This window comes from Heteronotia binoei, chromosome 4 (assembly GCF_032191835.1).
Source record: "Heteronotia binoei isolate CCM8104 ecotype False Entrance Well chromosome 4, APGP_CSIRO_Hbin_v1, whole genome shotgun sequence".
Taxonomy (NCBI): Eukaryota; Metazoa; Chordata; class Lepidosauria; order Squamata; family Gekkonidae; genus Heteronotia; species Heteronotia binoei.
In genome coordinates this window covers 78124789-78143615 of record NC_083226.1, presented here as the reverse complement: position 1 = coordinate 78143615, position 18827 = coordinate 78124789, and the positions used below count along the sequence as shown (strand labels likewise).

The 18827-nt window shown below is 42.5% G+C and overlaps 1 protein-coding gene across 3 annotated transcripts in view; it reads left to right on the top strand.

Moving 5' to 3' along the window:
* Positions 1–6804, top strand: part of FANCC (FA complementation group C) — a 141195-nt gene extending 134391 nt beyond the window's left edge. For all 3 annotated transcript variants that reach the window (XM_060235454.1, XM_060235455.1, XM_060235453.1), the window contains exons 14-15: positions 2352–2552; positions 6352–6804. In XM_060235454.1, the coding sequence (XP_060091437.1) occupies positions 2352–2552; positions 6352–6495 (345 nt within the window). In that variant the 3' untranslated portion in view covers positions 6496–6804. The remainder of the gene's footprint in view (positions 1–2351; positions 2553–6351) is intronic.
* Positions 6805–18827: the final 12023 nt, after the last annotated feature.

Below are 18827 nucleotides of genomic sequence, written 5' to 3'. Positions count from 1 at the left end.
ACTGCATTGGCGCTTTCTCCAACCTGTGTTTCAGCTCTGGGGGTATCCTCAGGTGGATGTCTTTGCTACAGCTGAAAACAGGAAGTGTCCTCTGTTTTGCTCCAGAGGGGGCGCGGATCCAGAGTCGTTGGGAGACGGTCTGCTGTTTCCGTGGGAAGGTCATTTCCTTTATCTGTTTCCACCTCTGCCATTGTTGACGAAGGTAGTCAACAAAATCACAAGAGAGAGACTATGCTGCATCCTGGTGACTCCCTGGTGGCCTCATCAGAACTGGTTCCTGATTCTGCTCCAACTGGCGAGGGGGGTCTTCTACCAGTTCCTGGCGGAGCCGGACCTTCTGTCAGCTCAGGGTGGTCATGTACTCCATCACAACGTGCCCCACCTGAAGCTGACAGTGTGGCTTATCGACCCTGTGGGTTTTCTAGCAGAGTCCAGCACGTCTTCCTGAATAGCAGGAAACTTTCCACCCGCGCATCCTGTGATAGGAAATGGCGGAAGTTCCATCAGTTCTTAATTGATCCTTTAGTTTCACCCCAAAGGGTGGGATTGTCGGTAATTTTTGAGTTTTTGTTATCTCTAGTGGATGCTGGCCTTGCTTTTTCCTCCATCAAGGTTTATTTGGCAGCAATATCTGCGTTCCATGAACCAGTGGAGGGATGTTCTGTTTTTGCACACCCTCATTCTAAGAGGTTTTTGAAACGTTTGCTTAGGCTTCATCCCCCATCGAGATTGCCCCCACAGTTGTGGGATTTGACTTTAGTGTTGGACAGACTGACTCGTCGCCCTTTTGAGCTGATGGCCACGTGTTCGTTACAGCTTCTTTCATGGAAGACTGCATTTTTGGTAGCCATCACATCAGCACGTCGTGCGGGGGAGCTCACGGCGATGCGTTGTGATTACCCGTATCTTGTTTTTCAGGAGGCTGGAGTTTCATTAGCTCCTGATATTTATTTTCTCCCCAAGGTGGTTTCTCAGTTTCACCTCAATCTAGAAGTTTGGCTGCCCACTTTTCATCCTACACCTTCCTCGGATGACGAACGTAGGTTGCATGCTTTAGATGTAAAGCGTGCTTTATTGTTTTATTTGAGTCGTTCCAAGAGTTTTCGCAAGGACAAGCAGCTTTTTGTTTCTTTCGCTGCTCCTAAGTTAGGTTCCAGGATTTCATCTCAGAGGTTCTCAGAATGGCTGAGACTATTAAACTGTGTTATTTGTTGGGTAAGAAGCCGTTACTCTACAAGGGTTATGGTGACGTTGGTGGCATTCCTGAAAGGCGTGTCTCTGACGGACGTTTACAAGGCTGCCACCTGGTCCTCTCCGCATGCCTTTATGAAGCACTACGCGCTGGACGTGCATGCTCAACAGAGGACTCGTTTGGGAACTGCGGTGCTGCAAGCTGTTTCTTCCGGTTGACGGTCTTCCCGCCTCCAGGTATTTCTTACTTGCTAATCTCCCATGAGTGTGAAGCACAGAGACCACGAAGAAGATAGACAGGTTGCTTACCTATAACTGTAGATCTTCGAGTTGTCATCTGTGCATTCACACTACCCGCCCTCCTTCCCCACTGCTGACGGTCTCCCTCCAGTAGGGGCTTCCAGCGGTCAGGAAGGAACTGGCGGGATTCTCGCTCTGGCGCTGGTGAGCATGCGCATTGGGACGCCTGTGCATGCCCGCTGGCGCCGAGCACAAAAAAAATCCCGGACTTTTTTGGTACTGATTCGAGGATTGGCGCAGGTGCTCTATCCCATGAGTGTGAATGCACAGATGACCACTCGAAGATCTACAGTTACAGGTAAAGCAACCTGTCTTTTTTGTCTGTTTCTTTTAGTGCTTTGTGTGTAGGGAATACTACAAAATATTTTTACAGTGTATGAATAACTTTCCTTTAATGCATTGACTCTCAAGTCTATTCCTATTACGACTTCAGAATCTGTTCTGTCTGCTCCAAGCAGTAAAAGGAAAATGTGTTGCAAACAGTCCAGCTCCCTCTCTCCATATCTGACTGTTTTATCAGATGAGGTCAGATTTCATGAGGATTCATTGATTTGCAGCTGCAGTAAAGAGTCTTATGTTCTCTTCCCCACAATATGACTACATTCTGCTCTGTAATTTCCATAATTTCCTTTTATACAAAATGTCAAACCATTGCATATTGTCCCAGTGATTAGTTTTGCAAGACCAGGGAGTATTAAAAAATTGTTTTGCTCCTTTGTGTTTCTCTTTTCCAATCCAGACTATCTACTCTGCCTATATCCCTTAAAGCAACTGAGGAATCAGTTTGTTCTTTTATGTAAATCTCATTACATGAATGTAACTTTGTTTTCATATTTGTTCTTTGCAATGATTCCAAACAGCTAGAAGGTAGATCTCTATGGGAGTGTCTCACAACCTTGTCCAGAACTCCAGCCCTTTCTGCCAGAGATCTGCAGGCTGAAGTTAACAGCCAAATAAGCAAAAGGCAACCTGCTACCAAGGAACTTGTCCTTCATTTGATTATCAGCTTTCTACTTTTTACTGCTAATGGACACACAATAGCCAGAGAATTTATTGCTCATGTGAGTATTTGTTAATTATTGTTGGATTGTTTTTGTTTAAACTCCTACATAAATTATGGGAGAGGGGGTTATGTATGGATTAGCCTTTGCTGGTGTGTGTGTGAGGTGTACTCCATAAAGTTGGCATCACTACAGAGGGAAGGCTTGGCTCCACGCTTTTGCTGTCTGCATCATTGTCGAGCTGGGTCACAGAACAAAGCCTTTACAGCAAGAGGAGATACTTTTTGGGCAGGGGACACTTCAGAGGTACACAAGACCAGCACTTGAGCTAGGCCCAGAAGCAGCCATATATATAGACTAGGGTGATAAGCTAAAAGTGTACTTTCATTGTTATCAGAGAGTCAACATGAATGATAATATTAAACATTGTCTAAAATATGATGGATTTGCATTGTCAAAATGAATAAGCAGTGTTGCATAAGTCTAGTTTCTCTCAGGAATCTATATTCCTTCAGGAATGTAAACTTCTCCTTATTGTGCCACCAGGAGTAGTGTGCTGGTTCCTGCATAACAGCATCTTCTTCAAGACAGAATATTTTCTCAGGATTTTTCCCCACAGGGTGGGTGGGGGTGGGTGGGAATAAATTCGACACTAACAGAAAAGATAGATCAGAATGTTCCATTTCAGTAATCTTGCATGGCTACTATGCAGGACACTAATGTCTGGCCAACCTCAGGGATTTCTGAGTGGATTGTTTGGATCCATTCCAGTCTGGTTTCATGCCTGGTTATGGGACTGAAATGACTTTGGTCATCATGGTGGATGACATGTGCCAGGAGATGGACATAGGAGTGTGATCTTGTTAACTCTCTTGGCCCTCTCAGTAGCTTTGATGCATTGATTATGGTATCCTTCTGGAATGTCTTCTGGGACTGGGACTTGGGAGCTGTTGTTCTGTCGTGGTTCCAGTCCTACTCTGAGGGCAGGTTTCAGAGTGTGGTGCTGGGAATTGCTGCTCAGCCCCTTGGCCCCTGATATACGGGGTTTCCTAAGGTTCCATCTTGTCCCTCATATTTTTCAGCTTCTAAGTAAAGCCGCTCAGAGAGATCATTCAGAGATTTGGGCTGAGTTGCTACCAATATGCAGATGACACTCAGCTCTAGCTCATGCTACCAGCAGAACTCAGGGAGGTTGAAGAAATTGTGAACCTGAGCTTGGGAGGCAGTTTTGGAATGGATAAGGGCTAATAAGCTGAAGCTTAATCCTGACAAAACAGAGGTGCTTCTGGAGGGGAGAAGGTCTGACCCAAGAAATGTTATGGATGGAGTTGCATTCCCCTTTGAGGACCAGGTTCATAGCTTGGGGGTGCTTCTGGACCTGGGCCTCTTGTTAGGTAAACCAATGGCAGCAGTGACTAGAGGTGCTTTTCACAAGCTTTGGCTGGTAAGCTAGCTGCAGCCCTTCCTGGACAGAAAAGGTTTTGCCAGAGGTACATGCTGTGATAACATCAACATAAGATTATTGCAATATGTTCTACATGAGACTGCCTTTGAATACTGGCCAAAAGCTGCAGTTGGTACAAAATGCTGTGGCTAGAGTGCTGACTGGAATGGGTTGTTAGGGCCATATCACTCTAGTCTTGTTCTATCTACACTGGCTTCCAATTTGCTTCCAGGCACAATTCAGAGTGATGGTACTGTCCTTTAAAGCCCTATATGGCCTGTGACCAACATACCTTAAGAACTACCTTCTTCCATACAAGCCTACCTGCTCACTCTGGTCATCTTTGGAGATTCTGGTTCATTTGTCCCTGCCATCTGAAGCTAGATTGGTGGCAACTTGAGAAGGGCTTTTTTGATCATAACACCAGAACTTTGGAACTCCCCTCACCCAAGGAAATTATCTGTCTTCCTCTGTTGTTTGTCTCCACACAGCAACAATTAGGAGAAAGATTTTCAGGCATGTGAGCTACTGTTTCTTCCCCTTGGTTCTTTATTATTATCATTAGTAATATTTTTTCAATTTTATGAATTGCCCTATCCCAACTGGTACCAGGCCCTGGGCGATGTACAAGTAGCATAATAAATACATACATATAAAACCAATCAAGCTAAAAACAGATTATAAACTCACAATAGTGTCCTACTAATATTCTTCTGGTCCAGATTGCTGGATGTTGAATCGGGGTGTGGGGAGCTCAGAGGAACAGGAAACAGCTTGGCAACCATCACTGTCCTTAATTGAAAGCCTGGTGGAACATCTGTGCTGTACAGGCCCTGCAGAATTGTAGAAGACCCTGCAGGGCCCTGATGTCATCTGACAGAGAGTTCCACCAGGTCAGGACCAGGACTGAAAAAGTCTTGGCCCTTGTCGAGGACAGCCAGGCATCTTTGAGGCCAGGGATCATCAGCAAGTTTTGACCAGTAGAGTGTAATGTTCTTCCAGGGACATAGCAAATATATTAATTAGCTGTTTTACTTTTTTCCCCTTAGTGATCCTTAAGAGCCATATAACTGAGAAATGTATTCATTTGCTTCTAAAGAGTAGCAAATTTATTCTAGTTTTGCTAATTTGTATCCTGCCCTTTCCCACAAGCAGGCTCAGGGCAGATCACAACAAGAGTTAAAACAATTAAAAACTACAAGCTAAAACCATAAAATACACTAAAACTGATAACACGTATATCAAAGGCAGTGGTTCCCATTGGGCGCATTCTATATATCAATACATGAAATAATAAATTAATGAGATGAAATAATAAGATAAAATAAGGATGTCCGCTGCCTCAACCGAAGGCCTGGCAGAACAGCTCCGTCTTGTGGGCCCTACAAAATGGCATCAAATCACGTAGAGCCCTGATCTCCACAGGGAGCTGATTCCACCAGGCTGGGGCCAAGGATGAAAAGACCCTGCCCCCGATTGAGGCAAGCCAAACATCCTTTGGGCCATGGATGGTCAAAAGATGCTGTGAAGCAGAACGCAGATCACTCTGGGGCACATATGGGGAGAGGCAGTTCCACAGGTATGTTGGTCCCAGGCTGTGTAAGGCTTTAAATGTTAAGATCAAAACCTTGAAGCGGATCCGGTACTCTATTGGCAGCAAGTGCAATTGATGCAGCGCTGGCCGGATGCTTGCCGGTAGAGTCAATGCCAGCCGTGCTGCCGCAATTTGCACCAGCTGGAGTTTCCGGGTCAGCCACAAGGGCAAGCCTGAGTAGAGTGAGTTACAGTCGTCCAGTCTGGAAGTGACCATCACATGGATCGCTGTAGCTAAGTCCTGGGAGACAGGGAAAGCACTAGTTATCTAATCTGCCGAAGATAGTAAAAGGCAGATCGAGCAACTGCTGTGATCTGGGCCTCCATGGAAAGTGAGGCATCTAGTATCACTCCCAGGCTCTTCAGCTTCTGGGCTGGCACAAGAGGTGCACCATCCAGGGTTGGGAGCCAGATGCCTAACTCTAACCCACCCCCCCTTCCCCACAGCTCAAGTACAGGACCTCCATCTTACCTGGATTAAGCTTCAGCTAACTTAACTGCAACCATCCAGCCACAGCTTCTAAGGCCCTGGCCAGATGATCTGGGGCAAAGTCTGAATGGCTGTCCATTAACAGATAGAGCTGGGTGTCATCTGCATACTGGTGACAACCCAGCCCATAACCTCAAGCAATCTGGGCAGGGGGGTGCATACAGATGTTAAATACTTATGGGCAAGAGAATAGCTCCCTGAGGCATGCCACATTCAAGGGGGTGCCACAAGCAGGTCTGCTCGCCAAGCGCCACCTTTTGTCCCCGACCACGGAGGAAGGTAAAATGTATTTACTTTTAAAGAAATAATTTTAATTTTCTCTTTTCTTTCAGTTTGCAGTCACATATGATGAAATCCGCAGAATTTCTAGTCTTCTTAGCCGTATTGCACACAGAGTCAGCCAACTTAATGTAAAATATCAGAGGACTGTAAAGCTGGCGAATGATCTTCTGCAGATTCTAAAATCTGTGGGTTAGTTTTTGTGGTAATGCTCAACTTGAGCTGCTGATTTTTTTCCCATTGGCATTTCTCCCCTACATCTGATGGGACAATTTGTTTCCGAAAAGCTACTTATGTTGTTACATGTAGATAAATTGTAACAGATAAATATGGTTGATACTGTTTATATTCTGTGGCCAAAATTATAGTGGAATGTTCTGAACTCACAACAATTAGGATCTTGCTTGACTTCACTTATTGTCATAAAAACTGGGAACAATATATACTTGTACAGATTTCTCCTCATGTGGCTTAATCTTTGATATAATAAATATCTGAGCAGTTCACATCCTTGTATTCAGCTGGGATTCTTTTCCCCAAAGGGAGTACAGCTTGTTGCCAGGAGGCGCTGCCTACCTTTTATGGGAGCACCCCAATGGACAGTGGGGTCCCCATTTCCTGACCTGAACTGGAAGCTCCTTGTCAGAAACAGGCCAAGTGAAGACACTCTCTGCCATGGGCCAGAGAACATGTTCAGACTTATCTGATTGCATAAGGTTACAACATAGGCATCCTCCAGGCAAACTCCTGTCTTTCCTCCCCCACTCAGCAATGGAATGTGTAAAGACAATGGGTTCTCAAGTATAGCCTGTCTCTGGCTAGCAACTAATGGCTAATCTTTCCTACCTTCCTGCTTCAACTGAGCACCTTTTGTGTTACCTCTATGCTAATGCAGACCACTTTACACAAATCTTTTGTTTCTTTCCTGACCCCCTCCTCAGAGTATCAAAACCAAATTGATATCAAACATTAAGCCCATCATGGCCCTTCCTGACAACCATTAAGAGTCATTCTAATTCTTTGTCTTGAACTGGGAATCCATTCATGCACCCAGGAAAGACCTATGAACGACCATTAAGGCTGGTCATAGCTCAGAATGGGTCCCTGCCCCTCCAAATACTATATAAACTGAGAGTAAACCCCACTACGGTGTTCAATCTGTGGATACAGATAGGTTGCATCTACATTACTCAAGAAATGGGCCTCTTAGATGTGGCACGATGGCTGTGTTTGTCCCCATCTTTAATTTCTACATGGACTTCTGCACATCTGGATTAGCTAAACATATGATGTAACAAACCCTAGAAGTCTCTATTTCTCACCCCTGATTTCCTTAGCCTCTTGTGTGTATTTTGTGATTGTTTATGTGCGATAGCCATTTCTACATATTTTTCTAAGTAAACTCTTTAAAATATTTTAACTCTGGAGTCTTCCTTCTGATACTGGACGTTTGTATTATTGGTGGAAAGTTCTCTGCTCCAAAAATAGCTCTATCTAGATCTTGCTAATTCCCCCATCAAAAAGAGGAGACCCCCAGCATTTCTGGTAACATTGTATTTGCAAAGTAACATTAGTCAGCAAATGTGTGTCCCTGGAGCAATATAGGCCACAGACCTTTGAGTAAAGCAAGGAACATCAGTAAATAGATGTGTAGTTAGGGCACTGATTTTGTTTGATTCTTCCCTCATAATAAACGTCTCTGTACATAAGGAATGTCTGAAAAGTTTAAGCCTGAAGTATGATGTTTCAAATGCTGTCATTTGAGAGTGGGGAAAGATAGGTATGTCTGGAAATCCTCACATTTTTATTTGCAGAACAGCATACTTCTCAGAAAGTTTGCAATTAGGTATTTACTCATTTCTGAGCTTGTTTACTTTCTTAGAAAACTGCCCCCAGCTGTGGACTACGAAATTAGTACACCCACATATTGCTTGACAGTTGGGCAAGTTATATAGAAGACATCTAGAAAAGAGGATATGCATGGTCATATCAAACTAAATGGTGAAATACAGCTACAATATATCTTGTGTTCTATGCTGGCAATTGTTTGTATTTGCAGCCTGACCATTACAGTCTTCTGCTCCAGCCTACTTGCTGATTTGTGTCTGAATGAAAAACTGTTAAGACTGCAGCTTTGTGATCTGCCAGTGGAACAGTCTGAAGGCTGTTTTACCTCATTCTGGCAGCCAGCCCTTCTCAGGAGCAAGCAGCTTCCCGGAAGATACGGATCATGCTGGATGAAACATCTCCGTTTGCATGTGTGAGTGGGAGCAGCAGCTGTCATTTTGGCTTCAGTACACTGTAGCACAGAAAAATATATATATGACTCTCATATTTACTCAGTGTATATTGATAAAGAAGGATATTCAAATAAGAATTTTTACAGATGTTCATTATCATTTCAAAGTACTGATTATTAGCGGAGCAGTATTTTTGGCTTCTCTTCGGAAAATGTACGGTTTCTATTTTACACCCATGGAGCTTCAGTAGTGCAGCTAATGGACTCTAGATGTGTTCTGTACATTGGTCTTTAGTTGGGTTACAAAAACAGCACATTGGCAGGAACTTCAAATGCCCATAATTCACAGTAACATTAACATGTGGGTCTGTTTAAGTCCACCTACTAAGCTGCCCGATGCCTGAAAACTTATGTGCTTTCCATCAAGTGCTTGCCTGAACTCTTCAAAGGCATGTTCATGGTTGCAATTTCAAATGCTACCTTAGCTTTGATTTCTGGGAATTTGCATTGGGGTGGTCCATTTGAGAGCAATTGCCAGAAAGGAGTTTCTTTTGCTTATTCTGGCTGTCTTTCTCAACCATCTGTCTGACTACAGAAAAGGAGTTGAAACCTCTAGAGCAGGGGTGGCCAACAGTAGCTCTCCGGGTGTTTTTTGCCTACAACTCCCATCAGCCCCAGCCAGCATGGCCAATAGCTAGGGCTGGCAGTTGTAGGCCAAAAAACATCTGGAGAGCTACCGTTGCCCCCCCCCCCCCGTTATAGAGCCACTTTTTGAAGGGCTTGAGTGTACTTGGACAGACTCAAATAGTTTCTTTTAATGGTCAACACTGTACAGCCAAATTAAGCTAAGAACTAGATCTCCTACCCCCATCTTTAAAAAAATATCTGGACTAATTTAATCTGGCAGCAGTAAAAAGTAAGTAGTATAGTTTGTACTGGGCAATCATTTTGCTTAAGTACTGATGGGGGGGCAGGCTGGTGAGTTCATTACTGTTTGAGATCTGATATTTACCATTGTCTTTAATTTGGCTGGTTGCCTGTTCGTTTGAATCAAGTAGTTCTCTATGATCCTTTATTAGCCAATTAATCTCCAAAGTTAGAGTGGGAGAAAAGCTGCTGCTATTTCTCCAGATAGTCTTGTGGATTCCCATGATATTTCTAGCTATTCTGATACCTTTTTGAATTTCCACATTTCTTGGAAGCAGTACTGGGGTCAGATAAAATAACTATTTAGTGTTTGAAGGCACCAAGATACTTCTCTATTAAACAGGAAAAAAAAGGACTTGTGTTTTCAATCAGTGCCTTTGTAGAACATGCACTTGCTGCCTCCATTATGCTCTCTTGGAACCTCCACTATTCTGCTTTGCTATCATTAGCTAAGTGAATATAGACCACCTGTGAACAGTTATGTCATGTACAGACACAGATTCTTAGAAGCAGCTAAGCCCAAAACGCACTGCTTGATGACTTTCTAGAATCCCCCAACCCTTTCATCATTTAGCTTTAGAAACCCAGTATTCTTATGACAAGGATATAGAAAATAACCATAATGTTGATTTTTCAGTCTAAATTAACTAAAGGCTGCAACCCTATGCACACTTTTAAAGAAGCAAGTGCATCTGAATTTAATGAGGATGTAGGGGTCTATCTGCTAAAAATAACAGTATTTGGACAAACTGTGTATGGATGATGGGAACCAGTTATGGACAGAGGAAACTCAACAAAGTTTAATTTGTATTCTGATTTGTCCATTCATTTAAATTTAAGAAAGGATCACATTTGAAAGCAGCATAGTAAATTTAAGAGTTGATACTTTTGCAGATAAGATTTCCTCATTTAGCAAAACAAGGCATAGTGAAGATACAGCTTTTCTTTTTATTGTTAAAAACAAAACAATGGTATTACATATGATACAATTTGTGCAGTCTTTTTTCCATTGTAACATAAAAAAAATGGAAACAAAGCAGTTCTATCTTTTGTTTTTGTTCAAAGAAATTTTTCTGACTCTTCATCATTCTGGGTTTGCAATAAATTTTAGCCCTTGGACTGTATGACTATAGAACAGCCTTTCTACTAAAATTAATAAAAAGGTGAAGGTAAGTCCCCTGTGCAAGCACGTCATTTTCAGCTGTGGGGTGACGTTGCTTTCATGATGTTTTCACGGCAGACTTTTCATGAGGTGGTTTGCCATTGCCTTCCCTAGGCATCTACACCAGGGATGGCCAATGGTAGCTCTCCAGATGTTTTTGCCTACAACTCCCATCAGCCCCAGCCAGCATGGCCAATGGCTGATGGGAGTAGGCAAAAAACATCTGGAGAGCTACCATTAGCCATCCCTGACCTACACTTTCCTCCCAGCAAACTGTGTCCTCATTTTACCGACTTCAGAAGGATGGAAGGCTGAGTCAGCCCAGAGCCGGCTACCTGAACCACCTTCCTCTGGGATTGAACTCAGGTCGTGAGCAGAGGGCTCCAACTACAGTACTGCAGCTTTAACATAACATAATCTGGGCTTTGCCTTCCCAGTTAAAAGCTTGACTTCGATTGGTTTAAAATTACAAAACAAAAACTGGATCTTCTAGTGTATCAGCATGTTAGGGCCTAAAATAAACTAAAATGGGAATATACAACAAATGACAGTAACAGGGACAGTCATTGTATTCTGTTCTCCCAAATGAGGCATGGAGTCTTGGTTGAGAGGAGTATGTTAAAATAGATGCTTGACTTACTCATATTTTGCAAATCAAAATCTACTCATGGATAAAGGCAACAGCTTGGTTTTAGAGGAATGTTTTAGAGCTTCCTTGTAATTTTTGTATCTTCCACAATGGAACAGAAAAAGAATTATTTCCTTTTATACTTCTGCAAAACCTTGTGAAATAGAGCATGATTTTCTTCATGAATAGGATCCTTTCTTAAACACATCAAAAGCTCTATGCTTACAGCCACCGCAATAGCTCAGCATGGTGCCATATGAACTCCAGATTCCTACTGAAGTTGGAAGGCTGAATCCAAGACTGCTGACAGAGCATGACTCCACAGGTAATTAAAATTTAGGCGGAGTGTTGTGGTTTGGGAAGCACATAAAAAAGGCCAAGCTTGTATATGTATGCAGCCACAAACTGGATGAGTGCCCCTTACAGATTAAAGCTGGAACAGGCAATGGCGTTGAACAGTATAATTTTGCACTCATTAACAAATCAGTTGATACTGCCAAACCAATCAGAAAGGAGAGGGGTCGCTTTATATTATTAGTATAGTTAAGTACTAATACATAAAAGCAAGCTGCACACTGGTTACAAAAATAGTCTATTTGTAAAAAATCATTACTGATGTTTTACAAAGAAAAGGCCCAGTTATTAGGATTAACTGGATCATTTTAATTCAAAGCAATATGATGTGGCTGCAATTTAGATTATGTTCATATTACTTTCGGACAATAAGCTGTTGCACTAAAGGAATTGAGAAAATATGCAACTGACACTCTACCTATTTTTTCTCTCCATGTCTATGTTAAACGGCATAATAATACCCACAACAGGGTTGAAATAATTGTTGAAATAGCCTAAAATGTTTAAATCTTGCAATAGTCAGCACTGCTTAAACAAGCACAAACATTCAATTGAAAGCTTCAATTCTTTGTGGTGACAGTTTGACCTGGCTTGGCATCTACATGGCTGACCTTCACACAGTAACTCTTCACTAACTAATGTCACCAAGTGGCTTATGCTAGGCGGTAAGCTGGAGCCACTCATGCTTATGTGGGGGAGAGGGTAGAAGTTTCCATTTTATCTCCATTTTCTATTTGATCGTCAGCCCTCTGTGGAAGGAGAAGTACTTAGAGGTAAAATGTTTGTCAGTTGATAGCTTTGTTACATAAACCTTCCTCTGATGTCCGATCAATGAAATCCTAGAACCACCAGGACTGGATAGAAGATATATTAAAAGTCTCTGATCTTTCCTCCAAGGGGAAAAGCAGTAAAGCTTATTACTCTATTATAATGAGGAATTATTGTATAAAAGAAAGAGTAAGCTTGGAAATGGCTATTCTTTACTGCCATCCTTCTCAAAATGGGGTTTTCTTAGCCTGATTTTCTGTAATGTAATGTAATCACAGCAAATGCACTAGAGTAACAATGCTCCATCATAAGAGCAAACAATCTAAGAGGACGGAAGGACCTAGCTTTCCACAATATAGAAGAAAAGAAACACCACAGAGATGTAAAATAATATTTACACTCCAGGACTATTTGAGCAACTCCCTGAAAACATATTTGATGGGAAAGAATACATGCACAGCATGACCCTTTTTTGCAATTTTGCAGTATTTCTGATAACAGCAACTAGTAAGTTGAAGGCTAAAATGAAGCACAAGGATGCTATAGTGCAGGTATGGCCAAACTTGATTAATGCAAGAACACACATAATAAACATCAGATTTTTGAGAGCCACAAGAGAGGGAGAAAGGGGCAAATGGAGGGAGGGAGAGATGAAAAGAAAACAACTTTAAATGCATTCTCTAAGCTGTCAGCTGGCGATGGGGGCTTTGAGAGAGCCACACAACATGTGTGAAAGATCCACATGGGGCTCCCGAGCTGCAGTTTGGCCACCCCTGCTATAGTATTACATTTCCTGCTTGAGCAATCATACATTGCCCATGCCTACACTTCACCCACATATCAGCAAAGCGATACTTCTTCCTTTTGCGGGACTGTTGTATCCACATAAAAGCATCTGTCTGTTCTATCTCATAATTTCAGGCATAAAGTAAAAAGGTTTTCATGGACGTCTGTGCACTTAGAAAAGAATCTTTTTGCTGTAGGGCTCGACTCCTGTTCCTGCTGAACTGAGCCAGTGTGTAAAATCAGAACTGATATCAGCTCAGTAGGCACCGGAGGACGGGTCCATCAAGAGCCTGGAACAGCAGCCACTGCAAGGGGCAGCTCCAGTAAGAAACAGTCATTTATTGCAAACAATACATACCAAGAAACTAGCAGACTCAACAGGGCTGCTTTCAGATAAGAAAGACACATCTGTTCTAAAATACAATGCATTTAACATAGTTACCTCAAAATGGCATGAAAAGCAAAAGGTAGACTTTTTGCTAATTGCTAATTCTACTCTATAAGTTAACAAGAATGTTTCCCATGTGGATTCTTTTCATTCTTGATGGAAGAAAGTGATCATTCTTAGGGCTTCTTCGTTGGTTGTCATCTGTAAACCAGATGCCATGCAATTGTTTTATAAAACTGCAGCAGCAAACTGACTTTTGAGAAAGTTTTCCATCTCAACTTCTCTTCAGGTGCAGAACTTAGCCACTGTGAACAAAGAGGAAATCAATCACTGTTCACCAATCAGCTAAGCTCTGCACCTCTCCAGAGAGGTCTTCATCTGAGTATAGGTAATTAGCAGCAGAAGTCCTTCAGTGACTCGTTTGTGTCTGGTAGGGTGGTAGACTGATGGGGTTCCAACAGTCAATTATTCAGTCAGAGAGGCCAATGTCATGGTGGTGTGGTAATCCCTGGCAATGTGATTTTAATTTTAAGTCACAAATCAGCATGCCAGGAACCCAAACAACCAAAACAGGAAGGAAATCTGGACCGCTTCTCTAAACTCTGCAACCTGTAATAATCAATCATCCTGATAACCTGAAAATCTTTACAAACTCATCTTTTCCTCTCATTTTATTTACATGCTAAACATTCTTAATTGGTTAATTTTTACTCAACACAAGTCACATGCATCAGTTCTAAAATACCAGTATGAAAGTATTCTTAAACTTGTCACAAGCTATTACAGAATTCCTGTTAACATTTTAACTTGCATGCAGAAAAGTGGCTAGAAAAGACTCAGTCACATAGCAGAAGAATCTGTTTTAACTTATTATATTGCTTTTGCTTCTGAAGAAAGTAAAGTCAGACCAACTTCGCATTAGGGCCTGTTTTGGGTAGAGAACCCTTTTGTGCCCAGGGCTTCTCTCCGTTTTTGCACAAGTTGCCCTGGAGCTGCGAGTTGGTGCATCGCTTTTCTGCAGCAAGCAGAAACCGTTTGTCAGAAGATCTCACTTACTGCGGAAAAGCGGTGCACCAGCTCACAGCTCCAGGGCAACTTGTGCGAAAACAGAGAAGCCCCGGTAGCAAAAGGGCTCTCCACCCAGAACAAGTCTAATGCAAAATCGGTCTTAATCTAAACATGCTGTCATTTACTAAATTTCAAATATTTCTGACTAGCTTCTTTTGTGCTACGGGAGACAAGCAGCTCAATTTGCAGCCCAAATTTAACTTTAACAGAATTTAGCTGAGTAAACAATTTCATACTGTTATCCTGTTCCATATATATTACAATGATGCGAACCCAACACAAGCTATTATCAATATGCATAGGTTTTAATGGAAATGGAAATCATGACTGCTACTCTAAATAACACTTTTTAAATTGCACAGGAACCCTGGACATACATTTGTGAATCAACATATATAACGTATAGTAGAAATTTACCACAACATGCACATAAGCTGCTTTGTTAAACTGTCTATCCCATCCATCCCACCAAGTGAGGAGGAAAATCTTTCTACATTTCTGTATCTGATCTGGTAAGTAGAAAGAGACAAGAATTACAGACTGCAGTCTACACCATGTAGCATATACTAGTTTACCAAGTAGTATGTTTATCTTACCACTTGGTAAATGGCTCTCTCTGTTTTCCCTGTAGTAGTGGTGTTTCAGCCTACAAATGAACACAAGTTTTGCATTTTACACTAGCATAGGGACTAGATTATCTTATCCTAAACTGCCAGTATAACAAGGTGGTGCTTTTTGGTTGGCCTCATGCTATTTCAAATGCAAAGTATGTGCACAATCCAAAAGATTCAAAAAGGGTTGTGACATGGCTGCCATTATTAAGCAAAAAGCTCAGGAACACAGATTGGGCAAGCATACACTAAATCTTAATGTTGTACAAATATAATAACACTAGAAACCAGATCTACAAGATGAAGGAAAGCTAATATTTAATCGTTTTTATAACCTGGTGCTTTGAATATTTAAAATTGGACCAATGGCAAATGGTCAGTATTTCAGTTCTGGGATCTCTGAAAACCATTTTATATGGCAACATTTGTCTACTTTGCACTGTAAGTCGACTGCATGAAAACTGAAGATCAGTGATAAGTCTTCAGCATTCCAAAAAACTGGCTCAGCCAGACTCAGAATGCCCTTGCAACATAAGTGGTCTATACGATACTCAGTCCTGATCTAAAGGTTTATTCTCAAAAATCTTAATTAAAAGACATTTCATATTCTGTCATTTAAGTACAAACAAGCAAAACAGACATTACATGTTTACCATAGGGACATACAAATACAGCCAACATTCACCTCAAAAGCCTGACTTCTTTTGCTGTGAATGGTATCAGAAGACATGGAAGCTATGGGAGACAAACTATATATAGACTTTCTCTTGTAGTTCTAGGACAGGCGTGGCCAAGGTTGTTTAATGTAAGAGAATAAAGTCAGAAGTTTGAGAGGTAGAAAGAAAAATTTAACTTTAAATGCATTCTCCAAGCTGCCAGCTGGCTTGGCTTGGAGAAGTGATTTAAAGAGAGAAATGCAGGCCCATAACCACAGGGGGGCTGTGGGGGACATGCCCCCCAACCTCCTACCAGGGGCCTCCAATTTAGGCCCCCAACCTGTGGCCTTCTATCCCTGCCACTATTGTGGCCTCCAAAAGCAGCCTGCGTCTTTTACCATTTAAGGGGCCTGCTGACCAGTTGATCGACAAGGCCTTTAAATCGTGTGGTAAAGCCAGGGGCTGCTCCTGCTGCCTCTCCTATGTCTCTTCTACTCACCCTCCTCCTCTCGCCATTTACAAGTAACTGGCTTCAGCTGGATGGCTTGGGGCAAGTTCCTATGGCACCTGCTGGCTTTGCGCCTTTGAGCCAACTCCGAGCTGAGTACCGGGCAGTCCTCAGCCTCCCCGCACAATTTCCATCAACAGCCACCTCAGGGAAGGGGGGTCCTGGGTGGTCCACTCTCCAGGGCTCAGAAGGTGAAGCTGCACATGGTGTGCATTCCTTCCAGTGGGACTGAGGTGGGACCAGGACACATGACTGACACCTGCCTCCCTTTGGAGCTCCTGTCACAAAATAATTTTTTCCAGTTAATATTCAAATGCATTTTCTAGAGTCTTATTTAAGGTACTCCCATATATACTCACTACAGTTTCAATTTCGCTCTGCTCTGCTTATCTCCAGGGATCAAACCGGACTGCTGCTTCTGTCCACTTTCAGAGAATCCTTCAGGCAGCTCACCAAGGGATACAGTTTCAATTTGGCTCTGCTCTACCTATCTCCAGGGATCAAGCACGGCTCCACATTTCTTTTTGTCCTTAGTTTCCTTTGAAAGGGTCTTTGGTGAGCTGCCTGAAAAGGATTCTCTGAAAGTGAACAGAAGCAGTCCAGTTGCAGCCACACCAGTTTGGGAACTACAATCACACCTGCATTGGTGAATTGGACTTCAGGAAGTCCTACAAACGAAGAAAAACGTATATTGTAAAATGGACTGTGAAATAATTTCAAATGTTGAATTATTGTGATTTAAAATATTGTTTAAAATGTTTTCAACATGTATTAGTTAAAGCTCTCATGGAGTGTTCTCCTATATACCTTACTCATACTCCTAAGCTCTCTGGTTTCACAACGTTTGGAGCTCCGGCAGGGAAGACACCAAGTGGAAAGGTGGGTCACGGCTGACCGGAGCCCTCCGAACTGTCACCTGAGGCCAGGGTGCCTGAGTTTCACCTCCTCCTGGGTGGCTCCTTCCCCTTTGACTCCAGACTGGAGCTGCTGCCAGGCAGGAGAATCTGAGAGCTGTGCTACATCTTCTGACAGGAGGGGGAAGCAGCGCAACTGCCCCAAGGATGCCTGCCTCCCCCCTGCCCCAAAGCAGCCTGCTGAGCCCCTCCTTGTTGGGGAGAGCCATTGAGAAGCCTCTCTGCATCACCTCTCTCTGCTGCTGGCTGTGCTCCTTTCAGGGGCTCTGAGTGCCTTCCAATCAGATAGCTGCCCCTCTTTCACCAGCCTGATAGCCCCGCCTTTATAGGTTGGGGGCTTTTAAAAAAAATTAGTGGGCCCCGATTTTTTAAAAAATCCCCTGATCTACAAATTCTAACTATAGGACTGGAGAAATGCCTTATCCAAGCCAGCTGATGGGGTGGTGGCGGCTTCGAGAGCCACACAATATGTATGAACCACATGTGGCTTCTGAGCTACAATTTGGCCATCACTGTTCTAGGATAATCCAAAAATATTTACAAGTGCCTAATTTCAATGTCCTGTATTGGTCTGGATTCTTTTAAATGAACCGTCCTTCACAACAAATATTTGTTCCTGTGTTAGAGGGTTCACTTTCATGACCTATACAGGAATCCTGCATATTCACAGAATTACTCCACATAGGATACTGGTGGAAAGTGCAGTCGAGTCACAGCTGACTTATGGTGACCCCAGAGGGTTTTCAAGGCAAGAGATGTTCAGAGGTGTTTGCAATTGCCTGCCTCCTCCTCATGGCTCTGCTGTTCTCTGGAAGTCTCTCATCCAAATACTGGCCAGGACTGACCCCACTTAACTTCTGAGCAATGTTCCCTCTAAGCTGAAGAGTCTTGTGAGCAAAAATTCTACTTTGTGAGCTACTGGCATTAAAGTTGTGAGCCACTGCATAAATTAGCTTGCTCTGGGGGCATTTTTCCTGAGCTAAGACAAAAATGTGTGAGCTAGCTCACGCTAACTCAGCTTAGAGGGAACACTGCTTCTGAGATCTTACAAGATCAGGCTATCCAGATCAGATCCATATATAACAAAGTAGGAGTCAAGTGCACCTTTAAGACCAACAAAGTTTTGTTATGTTCTGAATAAAACTTTGTTGGTCTTAAAGGTGCACTTGACACCTACTTTGTTCTATTGCTTCAGACCAACATGGCTGCCCACCTGGATCTAGATCTATATATGATGCACAAATGAAAAACATCTAAGTCCATAAACAGGCATAATTCACAAGAAGTGCATTACCTAACATTAAGCCCTTAAGAACTAAACATTTGGAGTATCTTTTTTGTGAAAAAGCCACTGGTCAATTTGACAAAGTACTTTATTTTTGCTCACCAGTAGAAATAAGGATACTGTCAAAAAAGCTGTTTGCTTTGCCCCAAAAGCAGTACGAATGCATCATCAGTTTTTACTGAAATATTATTAAATTTATGATACATGATTTTACCATTTTATGTTCTTACTGCTG